At 43.9% G+C, this 17,262-nt stretch overlaps 1 protein-coding gene across 1 annotated transcript in view; it reads left to right on the forward strand.

Annotated features, from left to right (window-relative positions):
* Positions 1 to 17,262, forward strand: part of LOC133628488 (E3 ubiquitin-protein ligase NEDD4-like) — a 352,048-nt gene that overhangs the window by 282,369 nt on the left and 52,417 nt on the right. The window contains exons 15-17 of the mRNA XM_062016712.1: positions 3,931 to 4,128; positions 8,297 to 8,374; positions 13,805 to 13,859. Of these exons, the coding sequence (XP_061872696.1) occupies positions 3,931 to 4,128; positions 8,297 to 8,374; positions 13,805 to 13,859 (331 nt within the window). The remainder of the gene's footprint in view (positions 1 to 3,930; positions 4,129 to 8,296; positions 8,375 to 13,804; positions 13,860 to 17,262) is intronic.

The raw sequence follows: 17,262 nt of genomic DNA on the forward strand, positions 1-17,262 counted from the left end.
CTGGAAGACCTGCACGACTTGCCACTTACAGTCCAGGAGATTCCTTCAGTGTATCAATAATAACTTCTTCTTGATGTAAGTCTTGTACTCACAAGCAAGTAGGGTCTGAATGAAGTGGTAAAAGTTGAGGACAGCCTTGGCTGCAGCAACCACGAGATGGTAGAGTTCAGAATCTTGTGTGGTAGGAACAGAATGCCAAGCAGGATCGCAACCCTGGACTTTAGCAGAGCCAACTTTGACCTTTTCAAGTAATTACTAGGAGACATCTCGTGGGACAGAGTTTTGAAGGACAAAGGAGCCCAAGATAGTTGTTCTCTATTCAAAGATCACTTTTTCCAGGCCCAGGATCAGAGCATCCTAGCAGGTAAGAAATCAAGAAAGGGAGCCAGGAGACCCACATGGTTAAAGAGGGAACTGTTGAGCAAACTCAAGTAGAAGAAGAGAGTCTATAGATCATGGAAGGAAGGGATGGCCACTTGGGATGAATATAAGACTGTTGTCAGAGGATGTAGGGAGGCAATTAGGAAAGATAAAGCCTCGTTGGAATTGTACCTTGCAAGGGAGGTCAAGGACAACAAGAAGGGCTTCTTCAAATACACTGCAGAAAAAAATAACACTAGAGACAATGTAGGCCCATTGTTGAATGAGGCGGGTGCCCTGGTGACAGAGGATACAGAGGAGGCAGAGTTACTGAATGCCTTCTTTGCCTCTGTCTACACTGCTGGAGACTGTCCTCAGGAGCCCCAGACTTCAGAGGAAGGCAGGTTAAAGGAGGAGTTTTGTTTGATTGATGAGGACTGGGTTAATGATCAGTTGAGCAATCGGGATGTACATAAATCCATGGGCCCTGATGGGATGTACGCACGGGTGCTGAGAGAGCTGGCAGAAGTCATTGTTAAACTAGTCTCCATCATCTTCAGTAAGTCGTGGAGAACAGGAGAGGTGCCTGAGGAATGGAGGAAAGAAAATGTCACTGCAGTCTTCAAAAAGGGCAAGAAGGAGGACTGAGGTAACTACAGGCCAGTCAGCCTCACCTCCATCCTTAGAAAGGTGATGGAATGACTTATCCTGGGTGCTGTCTCCAGGTATTTAAAGGATGAGAGGGTCATTAGGAGCAGTCAATATGGCTTTATGAAGGGGAAGTCATGTTTGAACAACCTGATAGCCTTTTATAAAGGTGTAACCAGGTGGATAGATGGTGGTAGTGCAGTGGATGTGGTTTATCTTGATTTCAGTAAAACATTTGACACCGTCTCCCACAGCATCCTCGCACCAAAGCTGAGGATGTGGGGGTTAGATTATCAGGTCTAGTTGGAGGCCTGTGTCTAGTGGAGTCCCTCAGGGGTCAGTGCTGGAACTGGTACTGTTCATTATATTAATTAATGACCTTGATGAGGGAACAGAGGGCACTGTCAGCAAGTATGCTGACAATACTAAACTGGGGAGAGTGGCTGACTGTTCTGGTTTAGCAAGGAGCAGCTTTTGGCTTAGTAACAGGGGGAGCGGGTTGCAGTGAAGACCTGGTAAAGAGTTTGCGGACTCTCCCCTGGCTCCTGGGTTCAGACCCACCTCCGGGCCAATCTGGCACCTCTGCGATCACTATTTAGGGGACGGGAATTTGGAATATGAGTCAGGAGGTGTAAGAGTGATACAAGATGGAGGCGACCACGCGGACCCTTCAGCCAGAGAAGGAGGAAGGAAAGAGAAGAAGTAGACCGGAGACCCTTCTGCAAGCCGTGGCGAGAATACAAGCTGTGCCCCTGCAACCTATGGAGATCCATGGCAGGACTGAGAGCCACCAGCAGCTCCATGTGAGTGAGCCCGGACGGGCGAGGGACTGTGTGGGGAGACGGCCATGGCCCAGGCCGTGTTGGAGAGCCTGCACGTCGCAGAGCAGCCCCACGCAAGAGGCAGAGAGGAGCTGCAGCCTTTGGAATAAGTGTGCGTCGGAGCAGCCCGTGCAGGGCTGCCATGCGTGTGAGTTACCCCACGGACTTTCAGGGAGGACTGGTGTGGAGTTCACCCGTCCTGAGGAGGGACAAATGGCAGAAGCTATCAGGAACAGACTGACTGAAACCCCCACTGCCTGCCCCTCCGAACCGTTCAGGAGGGGACAGGGTAAAAACACCGGGATCAGGGCTCTGAGCCCGGGAAGAGGGGAGGTGTGGCAAGAAGGTGTTCTTAAAAAGGCTGGTTGGACTCTTCATTGATGTATTATTCTGGGTTGTTTCATTTTGGTTATGTTTTGGGTTTTTGGGGGTATGTTTTAGTTGATGTTGCATTAAATTATTTTCTGTTTTCTTCCCCAAACCGAGTGGCCTGGTCTGTTTTGTCCTGAACCTTAAGCGGCAATTAAGCCCTCCCTGCCCTTGAGCAATTCTCAGCCACTTAGGTACTCGAGGCTAATCGTGGTCTTTGTTTCCCTGATGGGCCTAAACCAGGACACTGACACACCAGAAGGCTGTGCTGCCATTCAAGGAGACCTGGACAGGCTGAAGAGTTGGACAGGGAGAATGAAAATTCAACAATGAATGAAATTCAACATCTGGGGAAGAATAACCCCATGTACCAGTACAGGTTGAGGAATGACCTGTTAGGGGAAAGAGACCTGGGGGTCTTAATGGACAGCAGGATGAGCATGAGCATGAGCCAGCAATGTGCCCTCGTGGCCAAGAAGGCCAATGGCATCCTGGGATGTACTAGAAGGACTGTGGTTAGTAGATCGAGAGAGGTCCTCCTCCCCCTCTACTCTGCCCTTGTGAGACTACATCTGGAATATTGTGTCCAGTTCTGGGCCCCTCAGTTCAAGAAGGACAGGGAGCTGCTGGAGAGAGTTCAACACAGGGCCACCAAGATGATTAAGGGAGTGGAGCATCTCCCTTATGATGAAAGACTGAGGGAGCTGGGGCTCTTCAGCTTGGAGGAGACTGAGGGGTGACCTCATTAATGTTTATAAATATGTAAAGGGTGGATGTCAGGAGGATGGAACCAGGCTGTTCTCAGTGATGTCCAATGATAGGACAAGGGGCAATGGGTATAAGCTGGAACATAAGAGGTTCCAAAGAAATACAAGGAAGAATTTCTTCACTGTGAGAGTGACGGGGCACTGGAACAGACTGCCCAGATGGGTTGTTGAGTCTCCTTCTCTGGGGACATTCAAAACCCACCTGTATGAGTTCCTGTGTGACCTGCTCTAGGTGGTCCTGCTCTTGCAGGGGGGTTGAACTAGATGTTCTTTCAAGGTCCCTTCCAACCCTTAAAATTCTGTGATCCTACGATTCTGTGAAAGGTGAGTCAATCTCGATGAAATTTTCCAAGCAATTTAGGCATCAAAATGTGCAGTGAAATTTTAAAAAGCCCACACCACACCATGTAACTTCTGTTTTTAACTGATAGGCAGTGAAGCGATTTTGCAACTATGATCATTTATTAAAAAGAAAAAAACATCCAACATCTGTAATTGCAAACCTCTGTTTATTTTAGGAACTCGTTTTAAGTTCATATTTAACTACTTTGCCTGAAGTTATAGTAGAGAAATGCATTGAAAAGTAGATGTCATCACCTCACATTTAGGATGCTCTTTTGTCATAAAGTTAAATATATTATACCATGCTTTTATATTTTTCCATTGTAATATGAAATACTGACATGTACAGGGCAGCTGCAGTCAAATATATAATCAAATGTAAATACTGTGGACATAATCAGTGCAGAGGGAAAGGAGAAGACATTGTGTCCTTCACAGCAAAAATCTTGGTATGTTATAAGGAGAAGAATTTAGCTAAATATGTTCTAGGAAAACAGTCCCAGCACCTAATTCTAGTGTTATTTACATCTGGAATGAAAAACTGTTTGCTGTGAAACCAAGTTTTATTTGCTTTATTTATTGAGTGATATTTGACCAATGTTAATATCTTTCATTTTCTTCAGGATATCAAGGACTCCCCTGTGCGCAGAGTGGTGAAGGATACCCTTTCCAACCCACAGTCTCCGCAGCCCTCACCTTACAACTCTCCTAAACCTCAACATAAAGTTGCACAAAGCTTCCTTCCTTCTGGCTGGGAGATGCGAATAGCACCCAATGGCAGGCCCTTCTTCATTGATCATAATAATAAAACTACGATGTGGGTAAGAGCCATTCTAGATAATGAATTTTAAATCAGTTGCCATCCTCTAAATATTTATCTTTGTTTTCCTGCCTGTATACCGTTCATTTTATTATGACCTTTTTTTTTTTTTTGTCTTTAAGGAGGGATTTAGCAGCCTGACTGTTCATAAAACTGCTGTAGGAATTGCAGTCACATGCAGCATCAACATCCTTGAGTAGCTAATGTTGTGAAATGACTGTAGTGCTGTCATTGCTGTACTCAGAGAAAGGAAATTTATTTGTTCATATCTTCTTAGATTTTTGGTGCATTTATACATCATATACCATGAAGTAGTGTTTTGTGGTTTGTATTTGACCTTTTCCTACTTGGCAAATCATTACTTACAAGTATTGACCTTTAAATTGCCCACACTTGGGTTTTAGAGGCATACAGTGCAATGGAAATTTAGATTGTTGTTTAATTTGAGACCGTCTCTAATTGTGTTATGTTTCACTGTGACTAGCACTGCTTTTTTATTAATATAATGCATGTTCATCTTCAGTTAACCGATTCCATTTTATTACTTGGTTTATGTCACGAGGATCCATTTTTCAATAATTCTGCAAATTTGGTCAACAAATTAGAAATAAAATTACATTAAGTAAAAAATGTCAAAGACAACCCAACATTTCATATCACCCTTGAAATATGAGTTATGCTTTAATTTATTGGGAATCATTGGGCATCTGTGGAGCAGGTAGGGTCAAAAGAGGTGTGCTGCCTGCCTGGAGCCAAGATCAGGGATGTGACTGAGAGAGTGCCATGGCTCATCAGGTTTGCAGGCTACTACCCCTTACTTGTGTTCCATGTAGGTATGAATGATGTCATGAGGTATTACATCTCCAGGAACCAGATGGATTTTAAATCCTTGGGGGAGCAGGTAAAAGGTAGAGGGGCTCAGGTTATTTTCTCCTCTATCCTGTTCACTGGAGATAAAGGAGGAGTTTGCAATGGAAAAATCAGCCAAGTGAACTCCTGGCTGAGAGGCTGGTGCTGGCGAGAAGGCTTTGGGTACTTTGACAATGGATCCTTCCTTGGGGACTACAGCTTGATAGGATGGGATGGGATTCATCTCTCCCGTAAAGGCATTGGATTATTTGGGAGTAGACTAGCAAATTTAATAAAGAGGTCTTTAAGGGACTTGGGGGGTGGGGGGAGAAGCAAAACAGAACAAGCTGTCCCCTCTAGCTGGGAAACAGGGCAGGACAGGGAATGCAATGATAAGTGCCCTTCATCTGCATACTGGACTGAGATACAGAAGGCTGACCACCCTGAAAAAGAGACAAACAGGGGAGGATCCTCCTGCACCCGTCCAGGGAAACCTGTGTGTTTGAGTAAGCCCCTGTGCTGCCTCTACACCAATGCACGCAGCCTGGAGAATAAGCAGGAGGAACTGGAGATGTGGGTGCGGATGTAGGGCTACGACCTCATTGCGGTCACAGACACATGGTGGGACAGCTGCCATGACTGGAGCACAGCCATGGAGGGTTATGTATTGTTCAGGAAAGACAGACTGACAAGGCGTGGAGGTGGAGTTGCTCTCTATGTGAGGGAGAAATTAATGTGTACCGAACTGTGCCTGGGTGGGGATGAGGAGCAGGTAGAGTGTTTATGGGTAAAAATTAATGGCCAGGGCAAGGCAGCTGGTATTGTTGTAGGAGTTTGCTACAGGCCACCTGATCAGGAGGAGGATATGGATGAGGCCTTCTACGAACAGCTGAGAGCTGCCGCACGACTACAGTCCCTGGTCCTCATGGGGGACTTCAACCACCCTGATATTTACTGGGATAGCCACACAGCCAAGCACATACAGTCCAGGAGGTTCCTACAGATTGTTGACGACAATTTCCTGTCACAGATGATCGAGGAACCAACAAGGAAGGATGTGCTGCTGGACTTGGTACTGACAAATAAGGAGGATTTGGTTGGGGATCTGAAGGTTGGAGGCAACCTCAGCTGCAGTGACCGTGAGATGGTAGAGTTCAAGATCCTGCGTGGAAGGGACAGAACACAAAGCAGGACCGTGACCCTGGATTTCAGGCAAGCCAACTTTGACCTCTTCAAAGACCTACTTGGAGGGATCTCATTGGATATGGTTCTAGAAGACAGAAGTGCCAATCAGAGCTGGTCAATCTTCAAGCACCACTTCCTCCAAAGCCAGGATCAGTGTGTCCCAATGCGCAAGAAAGGAGGAAAAGGAGGTAGGAGGCTTCCATGGATGAGCAAGGATCTGCTGGAACAACTCAGGCAGAAAGCAGCCATCTATGAGAGGTGGAAACAGGGACTGGCTTCTTGGGAAGAGTATAGGAACATTGCCAGGGCATGCAGGGGTGCAACTAGGAAGGCTAGAGCCCTTCTAGAATTAAATTTAGCCAGGGATGTTAAGGACAGTAATAAGGCATTTTTCAAGTACATCAGCAGTAGAAGGATGGGCAGGGGGAATGTGGGCCCGCTGCTAAACACTGAGAGTGCCCTGGTGTCTGAGGATGCAGAAAAGGCCGAAGTACTGAATGCCTTCTTTGCTTCAGTCTTTACAGACAAGGCCGATGCTCAGGAAGTCCAGTTCAGCAAGGATAATGGGATGGCCAGGACAGCAGAGGACTTGCCCTGGGTGGAAGAGGAAGAGGTTTAAAGACTTGTTGGCCAAACTTAAGGCTCATAAGTCTATGGGACCTGATGGGATGCATCCTAGAGTGCTTAGGGAGCTGGCTGATATGATTGCTAAGCCTCTCTCCATCATTTTTTAACAATCATGGAGAACAGGTGAGGTGCCTGAGTACTGGAGAAAGGCCAGTGTCACTCCAGTCTTCAAAAAGTGCAAGAAGGATGACCCAGGAAACTACAGGCTGGTCAGCCTCACCTCCATCCCTGGAAAAGTGATGGAACAACTCATTCTGAATGTTATCACTGAACATATGAAGGATAAGATGGTTATCAGGGGGAGTCAACATGGCTTCACCAAGGGGAAATCCTGTTTGACTAACCTGATATCCTTCTATGAGGGCATAACCAGCTGGCTAGATGAGGGGAGAGCAGTGGATGTCATCTACCTTGACTTCAGCAAGGCTTTTGTCACTGTCTCCCATAACATCCTCATCAGAAAGCTCAGGCAGTGCGATTTGGATGAGTGGACAGTGAGGTGGATTGAGAGCTGTCTGAATGACAGAGCCCAGAGGGTGGTGATCAATGGCACAGAGTCAAGTTGGAGGCCTGTGGCCAGTGGAGTTCCACAGGGATCGGTTCTGGGGTCAGTCTTGTTCAACGTTTTCATCAATGACCTGGATGAGGGGACAGAGTGTACCCTCAACAAGTTCGCTGATGACACCAAACTGGGAGGACTGGCTGATTCCCCAGAAGGCTGTGCTGTCATTCAGCGTGATCTCGACCAGCTTGAGAGTTTGGCAGAGAGGAACCTCATCAAACTGCTGAAGAGAAGCTCTGCAGAGAGAGACCTGGGAGTCCTGATGGATAATAAGCTAAATATGAGCCAGAGTGGTTGTGGAGTCTCCCTCCTTGGAGGTCTTCAAGACCCTTCTGGACATGTTCATATGCAACCTGAACCTGCTTCTGCAGGGGAGTTGGACTAGATGATCTCTAAAGGTCTCTTCCAACCCCTACCATTCTATTATTCCATGATCATTCAGAAATTCCCAGTGATCACCAGTTATGTGGCACATTTTAATGGTGGTTCTTAATGGTGTTCCCAAGTGCATATGGGTAGATAATGTGCATGAAAATCTCAAGCATGTTTTGCCTAGATTTGTCTTCTGTGACTTGTTTTACTTGCCCCTTTTTGTCTCATTTGGGCATTGATGTAATAATACTTGTGCATTAATAAAAAATTTGAGGAACTAATTTTCATCTTTTTTGAGTGTGTCTCTGGGTATAGCACACTTAAGGGAGTCAAAATCTGAAATCCCCCTAACAAAATTTAACATTTTAAAAATCATTTCAGTCTGTGAATCCTAATAAAAGTATGTGACTAAAATTTCTGCCACTTTTATCTTTTCTGGTTTATTCTAAAAAAATAAGAATGAAAGAATAACTGTAATGTAGGAAATTTTCCTTTTCCGAATAATTCTGTATTTGACATAGTCTGTGGATCTAACTTGATATGTTGGATTTACAGTTCCATATTTATGTTACAGGAAGATCCACGACTGAAATTTCCAGTGCATTTGAGATCAAAAGCATCTCTGAACCCTAATGATTTGGGCCCTCTTCCTGTAAGTGATAATGTGTATGTATTTTAATATATACCTACTATCTTCTGTAATCTGATCTATTATTGCAGTCGTATATTGTATGTGGACACATACGTTGATGTCCTCACTTTCCTGAAGGTATTAAAGCTATGTTTATCTATAGCACCAAAAAGCTTTATTGCAATCTGTGAGTCAGTCAGACTCTTTGAAGCCACCTGTCGTGGTTTTGGCCTAGTGTCATGGTTTGGCCCAGCTAGCACAGCAGCACCACGACAGTCTCTTGCTCGGTGCCCCCATTCATGCCCACCCTCGTTAGGATGGCCGAGGCCCCAGCGAAATGGGAGTAAAAAGATAAGCAAGGTTGTTGTGGCTTGAGACAAGGGCAGGGAGGGCTCGCTGCCAATTACGGTTCTGGGCAAAGCAGACTCCAGTACTTGACTTAGAAAGGAAAGTAAGAAAGTTTATTCTACAAGAACAGAATGGAATAAAAGCAAAAAGGGAGTAGGATGATGAGAAAATTACAACCAGCACTTTAAGAACTCCCTCCCCCCTCCCTCCTTTCTTCCCTGGCCCAGCTCACTGCTCCCGATATCTCTACCTCCTCCCCCCTCAACACCTCAGGGGGGCAGGGAGTGGGGAATGTGGTCAGTCTCTCACAGATGGGCTCTGCCGCTTCTCTCTTCTCAGATGAGGACGACTCCTGGCATTCTTCCCCTGCTCCAACATGGGGTTCCTCCCCCAAGACACAGTTCTTAACGAACTTCTCTGGTGTGGGTTGTTCCCAGCAGCTGCGGCTTCTGCCGATACAGATTCCCTCACACGGGACACAGTCCTTAGTGAATATCTCTAGCGTGGATTCTTCACCGCGGTTGCAGTTTCTTCAGTTACAGGGTCCCTCTCTGGGGACAAGGCCTCTTCTGGGCATATGTTTAATGATCTGCTTTGTCGTGGGTTCCTCCCCACAGTTACAGCTGTGGATATTGGGTCCCTCCCTCGAGACATGACCTGCTCTGGGCATAGTGATAAAGGGTCCCTCCCTCGGGATACAGCCTCTTACGGCCATAGTTTTAAAGAAGAAAATCACTGCCCCTGGCTCGGGGTCTGCAGTGAAGTGATTGGGTCCCCACCATGGGACACGACCTACTTCAGCCATAGTCACTGTCCTTGGCTCGGAGCCTTTAATGAAGTGAATCACTGCCCCTGGTCCAGAGCCAGCTTTAGCAAAAAGAGTCTCTGCCCTTGATATGGGGTCATTATCAAAATGAGTCTCTACCACTGATGCGGGGTCTTTAAAGAAATGAAAATAAATCTCAGCTTCACCAGTTCTCTCCATAGAAGGCAGGGGAGTCTGCTCCAGCACACCTCCTCCTCTCTTTCATCACTGACCTTGGAGTCCACATGGTTGTTTCTCTCACTGTTCCTACTCCTTGCACCACCACCAGTCAGAAGGAAAAGAAGGGGCAGGAGAAGGAAGAAGATGGAGGAAGAAACCTCTTCTTCCAGCTTCTTCTTAAAAAGTGATTGTGGAGGCATCTAATTGGCTCAGCCCCAGAAGTGGTCTGGCTCAGAGCTGGGGAGAGTTGCGAGCAATTTCTTACAGGAGCCATCTTTACAGCCCCTTCCCCCTTACCAGGAAAGGCTATCATGTCAAACCATGACACCTAATCAGCAACGAAGCACCATAATAGCCCACTTAAAATGGCAGAGGCCCCAGCAAAATGGGGGGAAAAAAGACAAACAAGAACCTTGTGGATTGAGACAAGGATAGAGAGGACTCACTGCTAATTATGGATCCAGGAAAAACAGAATCAACTGCTCGACTTAGAGAGGAAAGTAAGGAAAGTTTATTCTACTATCTACAAGAAATAGAAAAGAATAAAAAGCAAAAAGAGAGCAAGATGATGAGAAAAGTACAACCAGCACTTTAAGATCTCCTTCCCCCACCCTTCCCTTCTTCCTGGGCTCAGCTCCTTGCTCCCAATATCTCTACCTCCTCCCGCCTCAGCGGCGCAGGGGGATAGGGAATGGGGATGTGGTCAGTCTCTAACAGATGCTCTCTGCCACTTCTCTCTTCTCAGAGGAGGACTCCTCCCATTCTTCCCCTGCTCCAACACCCGGTCCCTCCCACAGGACACAGTCCTTAATGAACCTCTCCAGGGAGAGTTCTTCCCAACAGCTACAGCTTTCTGCTTGCAAACTCCCCCAGCGTGGGACTCCTCTGTAGCCAGCAGCATTCCGGGCACCTTCTGCTGCAACTCCGCTCTCCCACAAATTCACAGCCTCCTGCGGGCACAGTCACTACCCCTGATGTGGGGTCCTCCATGAACTGCCAACAAATCTATGCTTCACCACTCCTTTCCACAAGATTGCAGGGGAGTCTCTGCTCCAGCACATCTCCTTCTCTCTTCCCTCATAGACCATGAAGTCTACGTGTTAACTTTTCTCTCCTCCAACTCCTTGTACTGCCACCAGCCGGAAAAGAACAACAAGAAAGAACAGGAATAACCCTCCTCTTCTGGTTGCTGCTTCTTAAAATGTGATCATGGAGGCACCCAATTGGCTCAGCCCCAGAAGTGGATCTGACTCAGAGCTGGGGAAATTTTTTAGCAACTTCTTACAGGAGCCATATTTACAGTCCCTTCCCCATTACCAGAAATGGCTCCACAGAAACCCATGACACTAGCCCATAGTATTAGTGAAATGATTGCATGTTTCTTTGCTTGTTGCTTTAGGAAAACATGAAGCCAACTGTTCAAAGTGAGCTCTGTCAATGTACCAGCATATATTGGCATTCCTAAATCTAAATATATTTTTATTTTTTAATGAAACTTCCATATTCTGTAGAGAAAAATATCATTTTAATCACAGAAGTTCTATCATACTTGAACAAAGTATAATATTGATTTACAGCTATGCTAAATACAGTGCTTTCCTTAGTTTTTAAAAAACTCCATCCTTACTGGCAAGGACTAATCTATGAAAGGTAAAACTTTTTCTTATATGCTGATTTTTACAGTATAGTGTTAGTTCAGCTCATTGCCTCATAGATATTAAGCATACTTTTGAGAAATTGACATTGAAGTTGTACTTACAACCCTGGAAACCTTGGTGATAAGCCCCTAATTGTCACCAGCTCTGTCAGTACTCTAGCATGTATTACAGACAAATCATCTGGAAACAGCAATGCCAGCACAGGAGGCTACTGTCCCACCGTACAGGACACAACAGATTATTTTAAACAGCTTGAATAACATTTTTTTTATCCTACTCATTTTCATTGAGCTGGGTTACAGTTTACTTAGATGAACCAGTCTGCCACCATATCAAAACAAGTATGGCTTTTGAGCAAGAGTGGTGACAAATGCTACCTTTAGTGAGGGGCAATAACATCTGTTACCACCCATGATCAGACATTCTCCTCTAAAACATCCTAAAATCTCACTGCCCTTGTCTTGAGTAATGAAATGGTTTGCCTTTGTCCTGGTTTAAGCCCATCAGGGAACAAAGACCACGATTAGCCACGAGTACCTAAGTGGCTGAGAATTGCTCAAGGGCAGGGAGAGCTTAATTGCCGCTTAAGGTTCAGGACAAAACAGACCAGGCCACTCGGTTTGGGGAAGAAAACAGAAAAAAAACCAATTTAATGCAACATCGACTAAAACATACCCCCAAAAACCCAAAACATAACCAAAATGAAACAACACAGAGTAATACATCAATGAAGAGTCCAACCAGCCTTTTTAAGAACACCTTCTTGCCACACCTCCCCTCTTCCCGGGCTCAGAGCCCTGATCCCGGTGGTTTTACGCTGTCCCCCACTGAACGGTTCGGGGGGGGGGCAGGCAGTGGGGGTTTCAGTTAGTCTGTTCCTGATAGCTTCTGCCATTTGTCCCTCCTCAGGACGGGTGAACTCCACGCCAGTCCTCCCTGCAAGTCCGTGGGGTAACTCACACGCATGGCAGCCCTGTACGGGCTGCCATGCGCGCACTTATCCCAAAGGCTGCGGCTCCTCTTTGCCTCTCGTGTGGGGCTGCTCTGCGACGTGCAGGCTCTCCCAACACGGCCTGGGCCATGGCCGTCTCCCCACACAGTCCCTCGCCCGTCCGGGCTCACTCACATGGAGCTGCTGGTAACTCTCGGTCCTGCCATGGATCTCCATAGGTTGCAGGGGCACAGCTTGCATTCTCGCCACGGCTTGCAGAGGAGTTTCTGGTCTATTGCTTCTCCTTCCTTCCTCCTTCTCTGGCTGAAGGGTCCGCGTGGTCGCCTCCATCTTGTATCACTCTTACACCTCCTGACTCACATTCCGAATTCCCGTCCCCTAAATAGTGATTGCAGAGGCGCCAGATTGGCCCAGCCGGGCCGGAGGTGGGTCTGAACCCAGGAGTCGGGGGAGAGTCCGCAAACTCTTTACTGGGTCTTCACTGCAACCCGCTCCTCCTGTTACTAAGCCAAAAGCTGCTCCTTGCTAAACCAGAACAGCCTTGTATTTAAATCAAGCTAGGCCATTTTAGTCTCAAATCACCGATTAGATTGAAAACTACGTTCAGTTGAACATAATGATGATGCATTTCCTGGTTATGACACAGCAGTATTGGAGTTTGTCTTGGAGAATGCATCTGTGGAAGTAGCTGTTCTTTTGCAGTTCTTCAGATACATTGAGCATGCATTAATCTTTGATGACACATTACTTAGATAGGAGGTGCTGCTTCAGAGTAACTGAAGGGCCAATTTACAGTTTATTCTGTCAATTGCAACAGGTAAAATATGTAGTGAAATTGGGAAAGCCTGACATATATCACTGGAAAGATATAATTCATAACAGATTTAAACTCAATTAAACAATTCATTTTTGAGTGAGGTAAGAATGACTGCATAATTTAACAAGAGTTTCTCAGAAAAATTAAATAATTTCTCATCTATGTTTTATAGAAGTCTGAAGCTCACATGGAGCATACAGGTGGAATGAGTGCTAGACTGGACAGCACTGCATGTACTAACAGTGTGCCATTTATTCGGAAGATGAGAAAATGGATAAAAAGGGAAGAATTGAGGACATTCTTGTCCCACTGTAATGGGATTTTGGCTTATGTATTTACACTAAACAACCCATATGCTTGAGAAACTCTCAAACCTAACCAATGATAGGCAATCTATTCTTTGTGATCGTTTCCTAATAGTAGGAAGTGGGTGTGAACCCTGGTAGAAGTTCCCACTTCCAAACTTTAAAAAACCTGTATTGGATGTAGTTACCTGTATAAGTAGCCAGTTCTTTGAATCATCCTAGCGTTTTGTCCTTGACATAATGCATCTGTGACCATTTTGTGTTTTCTACTTCACAAGCGTCTATCAGATGACTTAGGTAAGTGTGGATAATGTATTGCTTCAAGCTGTGTGAGAGTGGTAGTATTTCACTTATTTTCTCTCATTTTTTCTGTTTCCCAATTCCAGCCTGGTTGGGAGGAAAGAATACATTTGGATGGAAGAACCTTTTATATAGATCACAGTAAGTAAGCACTCAGGTTTCACAACAAATAGACAAAGGGAGGTAATAAATATTGAAATATAATTTTACTCTTCATTTAAGAAGCCAGGTGTTGATATGTGGAGACACTGATACCATAGACTTAGTGCCGTCATACGGTACTGTATATTCACTGAAAACTTGCTTTTAATTGGCTCATCAAGCTTTGTCCCTCTCTGACTTGTGAAGCATTAATATTTCTTTTTTATGGTTTCTTTTGTTCTTGTCGATATTTTGGATTTGTTGTGGTCATTGTTGATGATCCCGTGTCTTATTTGCACTTAAATTAAAATATACACTAGGAATAGAAAATAAGATGGGAAAAGATCATATAGCCACAACTCCACATACAGACAGTGGAGAAATTAGCACTGATAAGTACTCTTTTCTCTCCTTTAAGAAAGTTGTGTGGCAGTGCTGATTCTGATCTCATTTCTTATTTATAGCATGTTAAACTGCACCCAGATCATTAATATTATTCAGTTCTGTTAGTGAAGTTCTAGTGTAAGTGATGTTTCATTGGGGACTTATTACAACTCAAAACTACTGTGTGAGTTTGTTGTTGTTTGAAAATAAAGTATCCTGGAAGGACTGGAATGTTTCTTGATGTTTAATTTTACTTTAAGACTTCAACTGGACTTTATGCCATCAGTAGAAATATCTCATTATAATCTTCTCAGAAATAGGTAACTCACAAAATAATCAGAAGAGGGTACATATACTACACGGAACTTAAAGAATTAAAATTTTAAACTATTATACATATTTGACAGTATTATGTTTTTCCTCCAGTATCAGTAACACTGACTCTGATGCTTATCCGTAGTTGCATATGACATTATTAAAAGTCTGTCTCTAAAGTAATATGAATTTTGAAATTGTGTAAATAGTTTAAAATAAAAAATCAGGAATAATGCACTCGTCAAGCACAAGATTAACCTCTTTCAAACATCAGTACAGAATTATTATTCTTTATAGCTTCTGTAATTGTTTTTCCCAACAGATATCTGGAAACTTAAATATGACAATTTTTTCTAAATTGCTGACACTGAAGAGTCACAGAATTAAACCAGCCTATTTAAAATATCTGTATAATTGTTGAGCCTCCCAACCTCCTTTTAAAAGTTCTAATTTTTCAGTCTCCTACTTAAGCATGTTTGAAGTCTCTAAAAGTAAATGGAATGTTAAAGTTGTGCATTAATTAGAAGTCCCCAAAGAATTTATAATTGTTATAAAATTAAATTTAGTTGCATCTGAAATATCTTTCTAGTCTCTCTTTTGATCTGAGTTTTTTCATCTTTTTGTGTAGCAGTTTTTACAGAAGTTGAGAGGGTTTTTTAATACTGCTGCTTGTTTCCAGCAAATATCCTTTTTGGTCTCGACCTGGTGCAACATCATTACAATTACAAGGGAACTCTAGGAGTGTTGCCCGTTCCCGAAGGAAAACACAAAACAACCGAGGTTGTTTTATGCGGTGCTTTATTGAGGGCCCTAGGGACCTGAGGACTAGTGTCCAAAGTCAGAGCCCCCACTAACAGAAAATTTCACAGAGTTTATATACTTTTCAAAATGATTACTTCATCAGGTCCACGTGCTGTTTACCAGCTTTCCTAAATTTTATGATTATGTTGTGCTCTTTCATGCAGTTACTTGAGACTATAATTCTTACATGCTTGTCTAAATCCACAGTCATAAATTCTATAGATAACAAACAAGTAATCATTCAAGATAACGATTTCTTTGAGAAAAACAAGATTCAGCGTTCAGCATGCTTCACTAATCTCTTTGCTTGTTTAAGCAAGAATACACAAGCTCAGCATGCCCCACTAGTTCCCTAGACTGCTAGGTTACATCAACATTCCCACACTGCTCACTAGGCCTCGATACAGACCTTAGCCTAACTACTTCTAACTTTCCATATACAGTAATGCTAACAGGTCCCCCCTTTTGAGCATTCTTCTATCTTGCAAGGATGCTCAACATCATCTGTCTCTATTGTCCGTGTCTCAAGTAGAGGTTTCCTTATATGATGGAGGAGGAGACCCATTTCCAGTTCCATTTCTGGTCATCACATTCATTAATCTGCGGGTGTTGAGCTTTTCTCTGATAATGGTTCCTAAAATACACTTTTAAACTATATAAATTATCATCAACAGTATAACAAACATAATTACATATTGGATGACTGAGGAAATCCACCCAGAGACCTGGAGCCCCAATGAATCAAATATTGCTCCTATCCAATTATGTTGAGCTTCTTCTTCAATTTATTTGGTTTTGGTTTCAACCTTCTCCAATTGTAAATATCTTTTTCTACTTCGATTGTCATGTTTGGAATATGGATACAGCAGTGATCAATCCTTTTGTTCAGGTAACCACAAACTCCATGCTCCTTCAACAGTAACATGTCTAAGGCCATTCTATTCTGCAGAGTCATTCTAGTTGTTGCTTGCAACTGAAAATTTAGATCCTTAAATCCTTTCTTTGTAGCTGCTGCTAGTCTTTCGGTTTGACCCAATAATTTGTACAACATTTCCCTATTACGGTAAGATGAAATTGGTGCAAACAGGGATTCTAAAATCCATCCAAATTTCACTCCACTATCTGGTTCGTGCCACTCATCTTCTCAACTTTTATTCTTGTGCTACTACACCAATATCCAATTATTGGAATAGTACCATCTACTGTACAGCGACCTTTAATACTGCCACCTCTCTCATAAGGACCCATTCTAACCCATCTATAATACCCCGGTAATGATCTACACTCTTTTTCCGTTAAATCCCCCTTTATTAAACACCCATTTATTCACTCTTCATACTTTATTGATACTTGCCTGCAATTCCAAGTAAAATTAACAGAGGTTTCTGGCATGGTTGTTATTGGAATAATTCCCCAGGGTATAGGTTCACCTGCAGCCTGAGGTAGTGGCAAACATGCTGTAATCTTAGATACATTCTGAACCATTCCAAAATCTCTAATCAACCCAACCACTAAGTTTTCCTGTCCTTCATCTCGATGGAAGTTTATTGTCCCATTTCCTAGATCCCGTATTCTCCTTTGGCTATATTTGCCTCTAATTAATGATACGAACATCCTAGAGTGGGCCCACCACGCATCTTTGGCTATCCAACACCAATACATCCCTTCATCATCTGACTGCACGTCATTTATTATTAATACTATGGTGCCGCCTAACCTCTTCTCTATCCGATATTTCCTTCCAGGCTGTATACTGCTATCTCCAAACCACCACCCAAAATCTGAAAAACTCATTTTAGGATCCACTTTACATGTTAAAATAACTAGTTTCCCTTTGTTGGCCCGATACACCCCTTGTGTGGCCCTAATTCCTTGATTCAAATGAGGTCGGCCCTGCACATTT

The sequence above is a fragment of the Colius striatus genome, chromosome W (genome assembly GCF_028858725.1).
Source record: "Colius striatus isolate bColStr4 chromosome W, bColStr4.1.hap1, whole genome shotgun sequence".
Taxonomy (NCBI): Eukaryota; Metazoa; Chordata; class Aves; order Coliiformes; family Coliidae; genus Colius; species Colius striatus.